General features: G+C 46.0%; 1 protein-coding gene across 1 annotated transcript in view; it reads right to left on the bottom strand.

The window, feature by feature from the left end:
• LOC130392570 (E3 ubiquitin-protein ligase RNF19A-like) overlaps positions 1–18280 on the bottom strand; it is a 26114-nt gene extending 7834 nt beyond the window's left edge. Inside the window, exons 1-3 of the mRNA XM_056603122.1 lie at positions 18055–18280; positions 6741–7702; positions 646–854 (exon numbers count right to left, since the gene is read on the bottom strand). Of these exons, the coding sequence (XP_056459097.1) occupies positions 646–854; positions 6741–7420 (889 nt within the window). The 5' untranslated portion in view covers positions 7421–7702; positions 18055–18280. The remainder of the gene's footprint in view (positions 1–645; positions 855–6740; positions 7703–18054) is intronic.

The following is an 18280-nucleotide window of genomic DNA, read 5'->3' as shown; positions in this document are numbered from 1 at the left end:
GTGATAGAGAGACAGCGATAGCGAGTGATAAGAGGGAAGAGAGCTCAGGTCAAGCTGTATGTAGGACCTTGCCTATGTCAACGATTGAATAAGTGACGTTTGCAGGTGGCCAGGTGATTAATCACTGCACGAGTGGAGAGCTCATTTCTAAAAGGGGAAATCAATGGAAGGAATGGCTCAGCTGGATCCAAAGTGGCCTCATAACTGATGAGAGCCTTTTAAGTCCCCCTCAGGGAAGGAGGCGGACGAACCGGGCGGCTGGCAGATTTCCATAACCAACTCGAGGATTCAAATGATCCGCTGAGTGATGGCGCCCCTCCTGGGCCGTGGGGCTAGGTGTGCAAGTACGCAGTCACATGACACCCGCAGAGGTTGGATAGGGCTTGGATTTGAAGGCTTTGGGGAGATACAGACGTCTGTGTGTGTGTGTGTGTGTGTGTGTGTATGTGTGTGTGTGTGCGTATGTGTGTGTGTGTGTGTGTGTGTGTGCGCATGTGTGTGTGTGTGTGTGTGCGCGCGCGCGCGCGCGCGCGTGTGTGTGTGTATAAAGTACCCACACACGTGGCTTCCGGCGGCTACCTGTGTCCGACGGCACATGTTAGCGGGTCGTGCATGTCGGTGTGCGTGTGTGTGTGAGAGACTGACCTACGGCGCCGCTCTCCTGGCTGTAGCTGAGCGAGGACGACCGCACCGTCCTGAGCCGCAGGCTCTGGGCCCGCTGCTGGCGCGCCGCGTCGCAGGTCTGGTTGGGGTGCCACAGCTGCTTGCAGTGGTAGCAGAACTCCGTGCCGCAGCCCTCGCGGCCGCACGTGATCTTGGGGCAGCTGGCGCAGCCGAATGCGATTACCGCGTACCTGGGGCCAAACACAAACACACGCGGGGGGGGGGGGGGTGAACATTCCCCGAATGGACCGCATTCTCGAAACCAGTTGCCACTCAAGCCGCTCGCCAATTATTGCCCAACGTTCACCCATTCGTGCAGACGTTTGCACGCTGACGGCGGCGGCAGCCATGCGAGGCAACAGCCAGCTGGTCGGGAGCAGTCAGGGTTAAGCGTCTTGCTCAGGGACACCCAGCTAGGTGGAGCTGTGGACGGACTCCAGTTGCCCGTCGACCAACTCTCTACCTCCTGAGCCACTGCCGCCCTTTCTAACATTTCGCTGTATAACTACGACGAGTCAAAAGGTAGCTAATGGAGTACACAAAGTTTGTGGTCCTAATTCTCAAAAACTAAGTAGAAAATTCAAGTCTGCATTAGAGGCACTGTCCTGTTTGTTTGAATGTAAACATCAGGCAGAGATTGGTCTGGTTAGAAGAGGAGGAGACGTTGTAGAGGACACTGTGGCCAGTGATCAATAGGTTTAAACCACATGCAATGCAGGAGCCCTTGGAGGGATCCTGAGCACTAAAGACGTGCGCCGTGGTGAGGAAATAGCTTCCGGCTCAAGCTCAGATCCCTTCAACCATTTATAATGGGGCTTGTCCACTGGCATTATAATCCATCTATAGGATACCGACTGGCTGATGGAGCTGTGTTCGTCCTTAATCACTCTGCAGACACACCGCCCGCTTGCTGTGTGAGAGTGTGTATCCATGAGAGAATCAGCAAAGAATTGATGCAGAGGCTGTGGAGGAAACCCAACACACAAACTCCATTCCTTGAGATCAGAACTGTGTGTGCAGGGTTTAACACCACCACCTCAGGCCCTTTGTCCCATTCCAATCGGCTTTGATCAATTGAGTTAGCCAACGATCATATTATGCCCAATACAGATATTTGTTATGGCCCCGGGATACTTCACATAAATTCACAATTAAACAAAGCGACTTCAACAGTATGATATAGTCTATATATATTTATAGTTTATGGGATGTTCGTATAGGGACGGGAGTCCCTGTTGGAGTAGACAGGACGAAAGACAAAATCATTCACAAAGAACTGCTGACCAATTGAAGGCAGCAGCATATTGGGAGGCATGTGGGAAAAGTTGCATCAGTTAGGCCAAGTACTCTGCATGCAGTGCGGCAAATGCTTTGATTTAGTCTCAAGGCTTGCAATTTGTCTGCACTGAAAACAACTGATTTAGATTTTATTTAAGCGGCGCCTTAAAATATGAGCGGCATTTGCCGCTCATATTTTAAGTATACTGCGCTCTTCAGCCCTATGTTGTGTGCGTGTGCGTAAACACGTGCATGCTTGTGTGGGTCCCAGTCTGTTATCCTCTGACTGGCCCAGGGGACAGTGTGACCTGGGAGAAAGGCCCCTTACCGGTCCCCCCTCATCGTCACCACCAACGAGAAAAGATGTGGCCGTTAGAACTCAAATGCTAATGGGGGATTCTACATGAGAAAAACCAAGAATCAGAATGAAAACTGGCAAGACTACCCGGTAGTTATGTTCGTATGAGATGCGTTTGTAGTGAAGTTCGCTGAAAAATGTTCTTAAAATAAAATACACCCAAAAGAAAATAAAAGCTCCTGTACAACAAATTCCCAAAAAAGGACCCGCCTTCCACTACTGGCACTAACGAGATCTATGATGAACAGTCCGGCTGCTCCGGCATACTTACAAAACCCCCTAAAACCCAGTCCAACTGCATACTATTTATTAGAGTTGTGAAACAGATGGTTCTAATCATAGAGTACTTTCCCTGTTCCAACCTGTCCTTCCCAAGACTGCTATGAGAGGGAAAAGCATGTTAAAACATGTTCTACAGAGACATGTACAGAGAATAATGCCATTTTAGTAAATAAATACTCAAATGTACTCCTCCCCTCACAACTTTCTCTTCAGGCTGTGTGCTATGCACACACAAACACAGATTTATTATGGTACCAGTATTATCTTACAATGTCACTGATTAACTTGAGTAAATATTTAGTTCAAGGAAAAGACAATCAGTAACCTAGAAACCGACAGCGTCCCCTTAAAAGGGAATAAAATAAGCCATCCTATTTGACCATGGGGCAAAAAGTGGTGTTGCAGCACATATGTTGATTAACTAGAAAGATCAAATGTCAACGACCCTGATATAAAAGATGTAAGGTGCCGACCCTGGAGACCAACAGACTTGTTGACGACTGAACCGTGGTCTGGAGCAGACAGAACCGTATAGTAGGGCTGCTCGAGGTCAGGTATTAGCAACTTCCTTAAATACCGTCCTCATACACTCGCTCTGGCGTCGCATTGTAACCCCTTTCATGCCATGGTTCCAGACAGCCTTATGTTAAACATGCAGGTTTATTTTCCAAACACTGCAATCAATGCCTACAATCGATTGATTTATGATGGTAAAATAAGCAGGTGTCCTTCCTCATGGCCCCTCTAGAGTTTGTCAGCAGAGAGCAATACGGTAATTACAGAGTCGTGGTCTATACTTGAAGAGATTACATGATGTTGCTCATCCGGTGGCGTCCTGTGCCTCTCAGCCGAGGTGCACAGCATGCTGAGTCACACTGCAGGACCCCTGCTCTGGGAGAACCCTCCGCCACAGAGGCAGGCGACGTCAACTACGACGAGAAGAAGCAGCGTCACGGATGGTTTTTCAACCGGGTCCGTTGGATCCAATAATGGAATCAGTGTGGTGCTCGAACGCTGTAAACACTCGCAGTCAGGGGGGTGTGGGTTTGTTGTGGTGGTGAGGACAGAATCTATCATAGGAAAACATCTAGGCATAGAAAAACAAACACGAGAAGTACTGAGTGAGCCCTCCCAGGCGTCACCTGGTTCTGTTCTTTAGCCCGTCTCTGATGATTAAGAACAGACCTTGCCAAAAATTACCTCGAGATATACAAGTCTGCTCTTACACACGACATTCAACTCGACTAACCCCATTTACTGAGTATTTATCTGACTAAGTGACTATGACCCAAAATACACATCGGTATGTTAGGGCTGAACAAACAATTCATGGAAGGAAAGGAAATGGCCTTGAGAAAGACACGTATGAAGAGTGCTTAGAGAGAAAGTGTGCAAGTGTACTATTAGTGGGATACAAACAAAGCTCCTCAAAGCTCTTGGGGTAGGTGAAGGGTGGTATGCCAAACCATTATATCAGTGAAGATTTGTTCTTGCTAAGATTTGCCTGTTATTTTAACATACTATGTATACAGTGTACTTTTAAAATTAGGCGGTGTACCACCAGTTAGGTATCTTCATTTTGTTTCCAAACCCTGATGCTAGTGTTAATTGAAGGGAAGGAGAAGCACACACTTCCTCAGAATAACTCACCATAGCCCACTGAGGAAAGAGAACCAATGAATAGAGGGTAATTTTCTGCAGAACCCAGTATAAATCAATGAATATGTTGTGAATGGCAAGGGGCGGGGGCAGAGGGGGGGGGGGTTATTGGGTTGCTGCTGCAGCTGGGATGAAACTCATCCAATCCTACCTAATGTTGGACCCGGCTGGGGGACTAATCTGGCTGAGCGAGCACTCGGTAATGCTGAGTGGGTGTGTGCAGATATTCAGGGCACAACAGCACGGTCTATATGGCGTGCGATATGATTAGCCGGCAGTGAGAGAGTTCTCATGAAAGCACTTTTGATCCACTGTAACCCATAACCGGTCCCAGCGGGAGGCCCGTGTTGTGCGGTTGTATGGTGGCCTGACACGGGAACCCAACACCCATTAGGCTGTGAGCGTGATGGGGCAGCCAGCCAGCCATCACTTAGGCAGCGGATTGAACGGCTTTACACGGTAAGGCGTGACACCTGGATTACAGCCGAGACGACAGGTAAAAAGGACACAGAGCAAAGGCGAGAGAAAGAGGGGGAGGGGAGGGTGAGAGGGTGACAGCCAAGGACTAAAGACAGCCAATGGAACACAAGAAGTGTATAAAAAGCAGTAGAGAGATAAAAAGCAGGTGAAGCAGTCAGTCATGGGACAAGTTGAAGCCCCCGTGGGTCCGTGCCACCAGGTAAACCACCTGCAGGGCAACAGAGCGTGCATGATAGTTCAGCCATGGTCCATATACAACGTGTAGTGAAGGGGGACCTTCTTGTGATAACAGCACCACACCATAACAGCGTGAGCAGGAGACTCCACCTTTGTCTCAGACACATTTCCCTTTCCGCCCCCCCCCCCCCTTCAATATTTCTGGGAAGGTGGGCTCTGGTTAGAAGCTGTTGACGTTCATTTACCGGTCACTTTGTTAAACAGGTCATGGGTGTGCATAATTGAATGACATACGTCTATGCTTTAGGATGTAACACAACAACACAAGCTGTATACACAGACTTGTATACCACTCTTCAATTATACCATCACCTACTTCAGTTCTTAAAAATGGAAGATCAATGTTTAGTCTAGAGTTCATTGAATGTAGACAGTGAACACAGCCTGCAATAACACAATCAACACAATTAGACATCTGCATTGTGAACAGAAGCCGAAATCCAGCCAAAACATTTTCCTATTCCTACTAGCACACATTTTCCTCTTCCAAGCCAAGGCCGTTATGTTCTTCAGAGGTTATCCGATGTGCTGCATTTAAAAAGGACTTGATTTAGCATCCAATTTCACAGAAGAACTGCCGCACTCTGACGGTCTGACCACAATGGATGTATTCACAGAGTGAGGTAATCAAGGGGATGGCACGCCTTGATCGCCTTGTGTCATTAAGAAGAGTTTATGGAAAATCGCAATAAAAAGATTATGTATACACGACACCTAGTACCATGCCATTGCATTTCAAAATACAAGAGGAAAATGGGAATGATACGATTTTGGTGCATCACGGCTAGTTGTGGCAACCGGCTACGTTCTACGCCAACGGCCGGTAACATGTATCCAGTTAACAAAGAGAAGTCCATTGTGTCCGACGTCATCCCTCCCTGGTACAGCCATGCACTCTGACACTTTCTCGCTCTGTGCATTCCTTCAGTCTTTCATCCATTCAGCGTATTCTCACTTCACTCCGTTTATGCCATCAACTGAACACTTAACCTTCACCACTCGCGTTGATCTCAGTGGGACTCTGGCTCAGCGCCGCCACTGTAATTCTAACTTTTCTTCTCAAACGCGTCTAGTATGGCCAGCACGTCAGCTTTGATTAGCGTCAAGTTATTTGAAGCCTGACGGCTCCATTTGCAGGCTTCCTTTCAGCGACTTAAGTTACTGTTGCTGGACAAACTCTAAATAGTTCAGAAAACAATGTGCTGCTATTTCCATCTAGCTGGGTTTTAGCTAAATATAAATTGCATGAGACCACTATATCCACTCATGCCTAGTGTAATTGTATATCTCTGCACTCTGGAATCACAGGGCACCCAGGTCATGCAGTCATGTGATTCTTAAGATTCCATCTCTAAACAAATCGTAAATCGCCATTTAGCCCGTTGATGAAACCTAGTTGTCCAGTAGATCTAATCAGAATCAGAAAAACTTTATTGATCCCGGGGGGAAATTGTTGATCTAGAACCTAGGTGTCCCATATATTCCTGCACATTCTAAATACAAGACTGCACTGGTGAATGACACAACCCATAAGATGTAGCATGTTTTACCAAGTCTCAAATCATGTCGACCTCACAAGTACTTCCGAATTTTGCCTAAAAGTCCCTGTGCATTGGGCCTACAAATGCTTGTGTATTGTGCCTACTAAGTGCTTTTGTGTGTGCTAGTGGTAGTCACTGTACACTACAAGAGCTGTGTACTCCACATGAAAGCCTTATCACTTTCGTTCTGTAGTTATTCTTAACGGGGAGCTGAATTAATATCTCAAAAAGGAGGGTCTTACCCGCAGTCCGGTGCAGGACACCAGCGACAGTCCGGGTCGGCCACCAGCCACCTCCTCAGCATGAACTCCTCGTACTTCTCCATGAGGGCGCGGTCGCCCAGGATGATGCGGATGTCGTGGGGGTTGAAGCGCTCCGAGCACTCGGGGCAGCTGATGTTGACGCGGGACTCGGAGATCTCGATGCGCAGGTACTGGCGCAGGCAGTCTGCGCAGGAGCGGTGGTGGCATGTCATGATGTCGGGGAAGCTGTCCCGGGCATGGCGCAGAAGGCACAGGGGGCATTCCAACAGCTCCGTCGCCCCGGACCCGCCCGCGGCGTTGGAGGTGGAGGAGGAGGCGGAGCCGGGCCCGGAGGCAGCCGAGGTGGAGGCGATGGCGGGGGCGGCGGACAAGGCCGAGCTCTTGTCGCTACACATCTCAGAGTGGATGCTCTCGATGCTTGCAATGCCGTCCACGCCGCTGAGCCCCCCGTGGCCGTGAAGCTGGATCTCCCGGGACCGGTGCCGCGTGGCCTTGGACTCCCGGCCTCGCCTCCGGAACAGCGAGGCCAAGGAGAGGCGCCGCTTCTTCTTGGGGGCTTTCTTCACCGAGGGAAGGGAGACCGAGGAGGCGGTGGACTGGATGTCCCGGTCCGAGCCCATCACCCCTGCGCCCAGGTGCCGGTGCTTCTGCTGGCTCATGGCCCCGTAGGGCGGTGAGCCGGGGACCAGGGGGGAGCCCGAGCCGGGGAGCCGGTCCCTGACATGGGGCGGGAGGTCCGGGAGCGGGGCCGGGCCGGGGGTGAGGGGCAGGTGGTGAATGGGCGAGGGGGAGCCCGGGTGGGGGGACAGGGCTCCCGAGGGCCCGTCTCCGTTTAAGACATGGTGGCTTCTCCTGATCAGCCTCGTGGTCACATCTAACAGCCGGATTTTGGCGAAGGGGTCGGGACCTCACTGGCCGGAACCAATAGCATACAACTGAACCTAGAATGGGGACAGAGAAAAGTAGAAAGATCAAGACTCTGTGTGTCTGTGTCTGTGTGTGTGTGGGCGTCAATGGCAGGCAAAGGATGACCACTTGATTCATCCGTCTTTCAGACACACTAAAACATTCTTCAAATGATAAAAGCAATGTTTATCTTACAGGGAAGTGGAAATTCAACTCGCCTCCAAGGAACAATGTCCTTATCATGTTCACATCAAGAGTGAAGAAAGGGCCCAGATGACTTAAAAGATTCCTCAGAGCTCAGAAGAGACAGAACATTACTCATTGCAGTTTGAACATGGCCTCCTCTACCTCTAAAAAGCTGTTGGAGAGGAGGAGATCGGAGCAGGGAGGAAGCAAAACCAAAATGGATGAGGCTGAATTAAAATAATCAAATAGGAAAGAATATCCATCACACACTAATCCCGTCTAAATCCTCTCTGGAGTAAAGTTTGAAGGAGTGCAGCAATGTGCATTAAATATATGGGCATCAAGGGGAGATACAGAGAAGAAAAGGATTCATACATTATTGCACCCTTCTGTTGTGTTCCCAATGCTCATAATAGAACAGGCATGAAGGACTTAGTTAATGAATAAAACAAAAAACAAAAAAAATAAAACAAGAAACTTGGAGAAGCTGCAATCCACCATGACAAAACAATTTCCCTAGCGGGTACGAGTCAGAACCTTGATTTAGAAATGCCAAGTCATCCAACAAAGAACTGACATGTTTACCAGGCCCCAGAACACAATTTGCGAGCCATACATACATACCAATACATAGTAATAATACATATTCAATTCAAAGTTGTACAACGATTTTTATTATAATAGTCGGACAAACAGAACCCACCCTGGAGTTTCTTGGGTGTGCATAGCTTATCTTGCGTCCGGACAAGGAAGTTGGTAAATGGACAGGAGGACTTTCATTATTTATATTGTACTTTGCTAAGTAAACCCAGTTTGACAACGCATATTGTCCCATGCCTCTCTCATGCAAAAGAAAAATGCGCATCGGAAAGTCTCCAGAGCTTGAGAACAATGTGCCCCACCCCTCGATGGTCAGATACGGAAGGGATAATATGTAGCATTGCAATTCTCATTTGTGAGCAGCTAAACTTTGTGTAATAATTAAGAGGAAGTGACCATGTCATGGTGTGTATCAGTTTTCAAAGAAGCATACTGCAGTTTATGAAAATACAGATACATTCTTGTTAAAAAAAAAACTGTTGACATTATGTTCAAGTTCCTTAAGTCCATTCTTGCTTTGGTGAAACAGAAGCCTGCTGAGAGGTGTGTGCGTCCTTTTGTGCGTGAGTTTGTCCGGTTACACCATGGAAATGCCTCATGCTGGGTAAACACACAAAATGGTGTCACGAGTGCCAAGGGCACGCCCACAAACCAGTTCACCACCACACTAACGAAAAACACACTGGCCCTGCTCAACAGACGCACAAGCAACCACGCACGTGCAACATGGAAACGCAAGAGAGCTCCTCAGCACATCTTCCAATTAGCTGCAATTTGCTGACATTTCAACTACAACACCCGTAATTACAGGATCAGGAAAAACGAATCAAAGCCCTCGAGTTGGCTCCCCTGGAGCTACGGGCTGACCGCTGAATAAAGGCTCCCTCCCTCGCTCGTGGTGGCCCAACAACACCACCGCAGTCCCTCCTTGGCCCTCCTGCAACACATGCAGCTCTGACACACTCCCACGTGAAATCCCTGACTAACTTTCCCACACAAACTCTGAAGGGGAGAGGCAGATCTCCCCTCGCTTATGAACCGAGCTCCTTCCCTCTCTTCCCGAACTCTGGGCCAGCCCTGAAAACAGGAAGCTGTGATATGTGGTGTGTGGTGTCAGCCGTCAGGCGGACTTATTTCACTGGGGACTAAAGAGAAGAAGTATGGACCTTTCATTCTGGAGGAGATGTTCCACAGTGTATAGATTCTATCTGGAAACCAAAGGAACCTACAATTTCTTAACTATTAAGTATGTGTGTAATTATCTATTATGGCAATATCTGTATCACCATAAATATCGATTAGAGTCAATAGAATATTTACTCTGTTGCAACAAGTACATTTCCGCAGTGTGGGAATTAATAACATCCATCTTATTTAATCTATCTCAAATGTTAGGAATTATGGAAAGAAAACCCAGTAAACTTTGGAAGGTTTGCCATGCCAGTATAAATAAGGTTGAACAATATAAACCTTAACCTTACAGTCAATCAATTATAAATTGGAAGTGTACATTTCACAAAAAGTGTACATTACGCAAAGAACTGTCCGGAATAAGAGTATATTTGCTGAATCGTTTTATCGACCGAGCGGATCTCAGTGTCTGAAAGAGAGTCTGAGCCCCTAGAAATAGGTGAGGGGTCCAACTCAGTACTTGGGGAGAGAGGTAAAATGTAATGTTTTGGAAAATAGTTTGGAAAATATACAGTGTTGTGCATTATACGAAAATACAAAAACAAAACTTGAATTGTTCCCATTGAACTGAGATTGTGTTGAGGCATCTGGAGCCCAGGAGGGAAGGGGAGAGGCACACTGAGGGGAGAAGGGAAGAGAGAGCAGCAGAATAAGGGGAGAATAATAGAGCCCTCTCAAACATCCACACGACCACCTTTCCGCTAGGCGTGTACACTAGGGATGAGTCGGTCGCGACCGATTCGTTCACAACGAACGAATCCCGAACGAGAACGTCAAGAACTGGTTCCCCAAAACAAGAAGAACTGGTCCTTTGATTCTTTTTTTTTAACAAAAACCAGAAATATGGTCACGTAAATAAAATATACAAACGAACAGAGCTTTGTCTCCCCGCGACTTATATTGATTGAGTCTACAACGTTCTCAAAGATTCAGCCAATGAGAGGTAGCAATGGTGTTGTAATGGCACCTGGGTAAACAAATGACAAGGCGGTACCGTCGAATATGCGCGCTTTCTCTGTCTGACGTATCTTGGGTCATACCATTCGACGTGGGGCCACTCATATATCCCCCTACATTTTTAAAAAAACAGACTGTTTATTGCATCTGTTTATTGGATAAACGCATTTCCCAATCCCAGGAGTGTTTGCTCCATTCTACATCAATTTAAGAACAAACAAAGAAATTAAACTGCAGTTCGTATTTTTTATTTATGACAATGAAAGTTCTGTAATGCCTGAATAATGAAGAATTAAATGTAAAGTAAAATAAAATTATAAATCTAAAACCATGAATGAAATATAGAGAGTAAGCAAGTGGTATAAATATTGGTGGGACATTCGGTTATACTATATCTTCTCGATTTTCACGGGGGTTAGAGCCTAGAAGTCGTTTAAATTATGCTCACGGCCGTCTCGCGGGGGGGGGTGGCAGACACCAAATTACGTAATCTGACGTAACGAACGAATCAAAACAAACAAATCAAACAAACAAATCGTTATAGTGAACTGAACTGAAAGAACTAGTTCCCGGAAAATAATCATTTTGCCCATCCCTAGTGTACACACATGGGGGACATTTGTTCATTTGCCAGCATTCTGACAAACGGGCTTAGGTGAGTGAAGTGTGACCCCAGCATGGTGTGAGTTGTCCATTTCTGCACGATATATCTTGTTGTTGCATTATAGGGATTTTAAGTTCTTCCACTGTTTATTCCCCTCCGTCTGAAAACCATTTACCCTTCTGGACTCAAAATAATAAAAAAAGATAGTATAAAATTGTTGCAGAAACAAGCGTGTACTACGCTATAAGCAATGTAATGAACTGAGCTTTTAAATACAGAGCCTGGCCCTGGATAAACACAGAATAGTATGAAGCAGGGGAACGCCATTTGACACACCAGACCAGTACCCAATAATTAAGCCCGGCTTCTCAGAGCGGCCATGGTTCTCCCTGTCGACGCACATCATCATGCACACACAAAAAGGTCAATGTGAGGTAGGGGTTCATCCAGCACAAGATACAGCAGGCCCATTTGACGAGGAGTCATTAGCCGCTCCACAGAACCGTCCAAAAGCACTTAGAGAGCACCACATGAGAAGGTTTATGCCTCACAACATCGGCTCGGTGGAAAACAGAATGGTGGGCCAATAAATATCATAATCTGTGGGAACCGAAAGGCTAGGCTGTGGGTGGCGTTCTAAAATAAATATAAAAGGAACCTCGCCATTAATGTGCCATCATAATCACTAGACTATCCCTTGGAAATCATTGCTGATCTGTGTAGGCTTGGTGGCTGTTCCACGAATTAGTCATGGGGGGAGGATGGGGGGGAAGAGGGAAAATTAACCACCAGGAGAGTTTTATTTAAGGGACACACTTTCAAGAGAGGGAGGGGCATTAAAGGTCTGCGATGGTCAAAATGCCATAGCTTCCATGTGTTCTTGCAATAGCTCGGGATGGGAGTCACATGAGCGTGGTTGACCTTGGATGACCTGGCCGGTTCTGGGACAGTGCCGGACTGGACTCTCGCTGCACAATGCTCTCAAACAAAAGCCCTTCAGAGAGCGAACAAAGCACTGGCCAGTGGATACTCAAAACTCCTCACAGAATGGGCCTCAGCCTTCAGATTGGAGACCACTGATGACACTTTCCATGTCCATGATTTTGTTTTCCACTTTTTTGTCAGCACTCGCACCTTGGTTGTAGGAAAAGCAAATCGGACCACACATGTTTATTTAGCTGAAGCATACATTAAAACCAAGGCGAAGGTACGTACAATTCTCCTTTGACAAACACGTCCCCTCATAAAATCTACACTCGGTTTCCACACATCGTTAACCTTTCCAATGTCGTCTTTTTTGTCCCACCTCATCTTGAAAGTACTGGAGAATTTCAAAAGCCTTCCCACAGCACAAGACCAAAGTACTACTCAACTCATTCCCAGGCGGTGGAAGGACACACACACACACACACACACACACACACACACACACACACACACACACACACACACACACACACACACACACACACACACACACACACACACACACACACACACACACACACACACACACACACACAACAATGGATTAGAGGACCTTTTAAGCTCCCTACTTAGATATTTTCTTGTCATGTTGACACCAAGGTTAACCATATGGCACGGTCAGACAAACACGTGGCTGCAGATACATTTAAAAATGGCAATAGTTCCCTGCTACAGCAGCAACCCTTTCCTAAAAGACTGAGAAAAGAGGGGACCACCCTGGGATACTCCACAGCAGGCAGGCCTGATATTTCCATCCTGCTGATAATTAGACTAGTGGTAGTAGTCAGGGTCTAATCTTAGCTGGCGGGACACACACACACTAGCGGGCTGGGCATCTAAAAGAAGAACACAGGGACGGGTGTGTGTGGGGATATGTTTATGCTACAGAACCCAGCGACAGACACCACAGTGGCTTACGTCTTGTATATCCATGTAGGGACGTTTGGCCAGCCTTGGTCGTGGTGGTAAAGAAGAAGCTGAATGAACAACCAGCCAAGACCACCAACATGACCGGAGCTTAGATAGGCCTTCACAAAACGAAAGAAAGGAAAAAAAAAAGAAAGACACGTTTGCTTGAACCAACAGGCGTTTTGTTTGGTAAACAGATTCTGAATAATGTTGAGGGACTGGGCAGACAGGCAGATGAGAACAGTGAGAGGGTTGGGTTGGGTTGAGCCCTAGAGTGTCAGTGGTCAGTGGCCGCTGCCTGTCACCTGCATTCTTGTCAGGCTGGGCTCCTATGAAATGTTGCTTCTCTGCACATTCCTGGGCTTCTGTGCAACTGCGGACAGTCAATGCATCAATGTTTCCACTGGAGTGCATGAGCACGCACACACACACACACACACACACACACACACACACACACACACACACACACACACACACACACACACACACACACACACACACACACACACACACACACACACACACACACACACACACACACACACACACACACAATGGATTTTATGACCACAAAGCCGTTAAATTGTGCTGCGTTTTCACAAATCTAGCATCTACCAATGAGGGCAAAATGGTTGACTTCCACAGTTTTTCCAATACTTTCAAATTCTGAATGCCAATTAACTTCTGCCTTCAAAGATATTAAGAAAGATCACATATTAGCTCACTAAATACAGTCACAGGATTCCAAACCATTGTGTAATTTGTTTCTGGCTCTGATTACATGAGACACCCTTTTGTAGCTTTGAAGTGCAGTACTGATTTGTTCAGGTTTACAAGTAGAAGAAAATAAAAGATGCTGGGAGTATTGCCATGTTTGACTTGAATCCTGTGATTCATCCAAAATCATAAGCAAGCAAAGACTGATTTAAAGTTAATTAGCAGCCATCTGGAGCTCTTGACGTTCCTCTTGGAAACTTGAATGAGTCATGCCTAGCTCAAGCTCTGGATATTCGAAAAGCAAGGAGTTGCAGCTTCCAGTAAACTGAATGTCTCAAATGATGCATTGAAACAGGATGGACCATCCTTTCGACATCTGATTGGTCCCATGCACAACACAAGGCTAAAACAGCCCAGATATCCTAGTTGGGATCATCTTCCTATATGCTAGAATAATGGGGCATGTGGTTGGTGCGTCCAAATCTATGTCAACAATGTAGGAAACAGCTCATGTTCCATAACACTTTTAGCAGTGTTTTGTTCAGCTATACTTGTAAAAAGTGTTAACATTGAACCGGGTGAGGTCTAAAACCAAGCATTGATACCATACAGTGGATTTGGTTACTTGCTATGAATGAGAAGTGTAATAGGATTTGTGAAGCAAAATATCAATTCATTAAGCACGTCCTTACAAGCGAAAACCGTTACTTTGTGTTCATGTTAACTGAGCCACAAGAAGGATGTCTCCGTCCTGAGTCAGGGGGGTTTTCACATAAATGTGGAGCAGGCATCCAGCTGTGGGTGTGGTCACTGGTAAGGTTCCACAATACCTCAGCCACAATGGCAGATTTACAAACTCTTTTAGCAGTGAGTTATAGGTCATCTAGTCATCTAGTTCAACCTTTTTAAACAGGTTTTGGTGTGAGCGGTATCAACAGAGCAATGGCTCTCAGTTCCTGTAAATGCCAAGTGTCAGAATGACTCTGTAATTCACGCAAACACAAACATTCCACAGGATACAAGCAGAATCATTTGCTCAAAAGTAGTCACTGTAATTCTCTAAAGATACTCAAAAATCGAAAATGAAATGTTGTGACACACACGATCCTCCTACCCAGCAGAAGTAACACCATCAATCGATGACATTTAAGGCGTGCAATAGAAGACTCACTATGAACATGCACATTTCAAACTCCTCTGGTGAAAAGCACCTGCTTGACAATTGAATAAACAACCTATTGATCAACAACCTGTTGATACAAATATGCATCGATGCCTTATGAATTACAGTTAACGTTCGAAAATCATCCCTAATATCGCTATCCGAAATGTTGGATGTTGCCATTCATGCCTCTACTCACTTTAAACTCCCTGGTTGCAGGTTGGAAGACAATTCCACACCAGTTAAATATAAATGTCGTTTAAACTTCACCAGTAACCTGGTAGAAGGTACCAAAGACTCAAGATTAGTCACATAACCGGATATCCATACAGTGCTGCTGAAATCAGACAAATAAATGTCTGGAACCATGCATGTGTTTTAGAGTACAATAGCTAGGATCTAAATGAATGAATAAATAAAATAGAATGCAAAAACAACAGTGGCTGCCGCAGCTGTAACAGGGGAGCTGTTGTTGGAGGCACAAAGGGAGGCAAGACGGGGGAAGAAAGGAAAAGTTTCCAAGCTCAACAAAGCCAGTACAGTACTCTGCAGTGGCAAGCACTCCCTCCCTCCTCTTCTCTCAGGAGGGACGGAAATGAGGTAAGCACCCTGGCATTCTATGCTCAGCTGAGGTGATAGAGACAGAGGAAGATGCGTGAGCAAAGAGGGGCTACACCACGAGCACAAGAAGAAGCAGTTTTTAAGGTAGACCACATAGGGCGAGAGAGCTTAAGCTACCCCGCTGCCTCCACCAGGGCTGGAGGGGAGCTCCTGTGAGACACACCCTCACAGAGAAAGTAGCAAAAGCTCTAGCTTCCCCTCACTTCCTAATTTGAAACCTGCCTTAATTACCAATATAAGGAATATAGAGGAGAAGCATGTGTAGCAAAAAAAGCTAGCATTGTATACTGACCAAATTACCCTAAATAGCTAATGTATTCAATGCTTGCTGCTAGATAACAAAGTGAATTGAAGTCTGTTGAAACCTCCAAATGGCTGAAACACAAGAAACAGGCAGATGCAGAGCCTATTCAAAACAAGCAGTGACACCTTGAGACCATGATCAGGAATCCAATTCATTGTTTACCCGCCCCCAATGGGAAAACCAACCCTAGGCATTGGGCCTTCAGGGATCCAAGGGTTGTTAAAATAGGGCAAATGGCAATTAAGAAGACAGATTAGGGCAGGAATGGAGAAAAGGCTGAAACCAGAAACTTTGGAAAGAATATGTGTGCCGAATGGAACAAAGTAAGAATAAGATAGGGAGGGACAAATTGAGGAATGGACAGAATAGGATAGGTGACCGAATTTGCTTGCTGGTCATCAATGATGGCCCCCTGTGGGGATGGCCAGATGACTGCCCACCAGCCATGCAGCTGTGTTTACCTTAGGGAAGGAAGAGAGGTAACACACAGGCACTGACAAACAGACAGAAGGGGAGAGAAGGAGAGCACAGACCAGGTCTTCATACTAGGCCAATGAACTTTCCTTTGAAAGTACACAAATGGTCTATAGGCGTTAGGTGGCAATGGAGGAAGGTTAAAAAAAACTATCTGCATTGTATGCATCATCAGCAACACAGAAGTGGTCCATTACCGAAAGAAAACATTTCAAACTAATTGTTACCCCGTTACATTACTTGAGATGGATAAAATACGGGCTACGTATCAAGTGTCCTTCAGTGTTTTCTCAGCCAAGGGTACAGAGTCTGAACATGGGGGATGGAGCCAAGAGAAAGGACAACGCTTGAGGGCTACTAGAGAAGTGGGACACACTTGCCGCTCTGCTGCACAAGGTCTGTGCATTTACTTGGCAAAAATGGCTGCCAGAGTTCATCTTGACCCACAAGGTAACTGTGTATCCCTAGGATACCCAAAACAATGAGCAAGGCATATACAAAACATGTCTACACTCCAAACACACACAGAAAGAAACTTAGCAGTTATACATTTGAAAAATGGGAATGGCCTGGCACATGGCATTCCCATCTAAACAAAGAACCTACTAGATTTACATTCAGTTAAATAATACACAACTATAGAGCCAGCTACCTTACCATGACCAGATCTATGCTGGAGATTCTAACAGATAATCCTGTAGTCTTTCCTTGTACGGTCCCCAGTAGAAATAACCAGTCCCGTGACTAAAGCACATCATGGTGATACGATTCTTAATGACATGAGCCAAGTGTTTATTGTAATTCATGATGATTAAATGCTGACATTAGTTCAATTATGATCACATCATTGTACATCCTGTTTATCCTGACTCCTTGCACAACTTCATAAATCACGTGTCAAAATAAGGCCTGCCGGATTCATACACGCTCCAGGTTTACGGCTGCCCATATTGCACAGCTTACAGATGTTTCAGAGGGTTCACATGCCCCGGGAATCATCCGTTCGTTACGACATAAATACACCTTCAGGAGTGTCTCACATCTATGCGCCAAAAGTTATAGGTCACGGAGACTAGGTTGGGACGATTGAATTCTAACACCCGTCCTTGAGCTGCTGGCAATAAAGAAACCTGCTTATCTGGCGTAGAATGTATGACGAGTTGCAGTTGGTCATTATCTACCAAGCCATAATGATGTGCACAATCGAGGGGGGACAAATATTGTTGATACGGTCTGTGAAAGCTGGCCCACGTATGCCGGGAAACCTACGTGTCGTGCACACAACTATTTGACATGTGGGGTCTTCACAGAGGACGGAAATGCAATCCAAGTGAATCAGCAGTCAAAGCGATTGAATACGGCATTGGGTTGCGAATAAATCCAAACACGTTTAGATGTCTCTCCTAGCTCAATAGGCTATCACTATAATCATGTTGTCGCTTGTTTAAGATAATAAGTTCGCTCTGTGTGCCCTCATTTAACATTGGATAGGAATACAATACGAGGTCAAGAAATGTCGGATAAAGGGGGCATTCATGATAAAACATTTTCACATTTTCACAAAAACAGAGTTTACATTTAACATAGTAATGAAGATATTAGGCAGCTAACGTTAGCAAAGACAGTGGTCGTTAGCGGCTAGCTAGAGGAGCTAAAAACGATGAGAACGTACCGTCTGTTGCTAATGACACTCGTTCAGTACGTCATCAACACAACAATGTATTCACTTTCCAGTCCGAGTGGGATAAATCCTTCCTATAGGCGTGCTATATAGTTACATTCAGTTTCCAGCGGTGGACAGGAGTTATTTTCTTCAGTAGTCGGTCCCACCTTTCCGTAGCGTTCTGAACGATATCAGCTCCTTCTTGGTTCTGTTGTTAGGTTGTCTATATGCAGGG

Source organism: Gadus chalcogrammus, chromosome 11 (assembly GCF_026213295.1).
Source record: "Gadus chalcogrammus isolate NIFS_2021 chromosome 11, NIFS_Gcha_1.0, whole genome shotgun sequence".
Lineage (NCBI taxonomy): Eukaryota > Metazoa > Chordata > Actinopteri > Gadiformes > Gadidae > Gadus > Gadus chalcogrammus.
The sequence above is the reverse complement of the archived record's forward strand: the minus strand, read 5'-3'. Positions and strand labels throughout refer to the sequence as shown.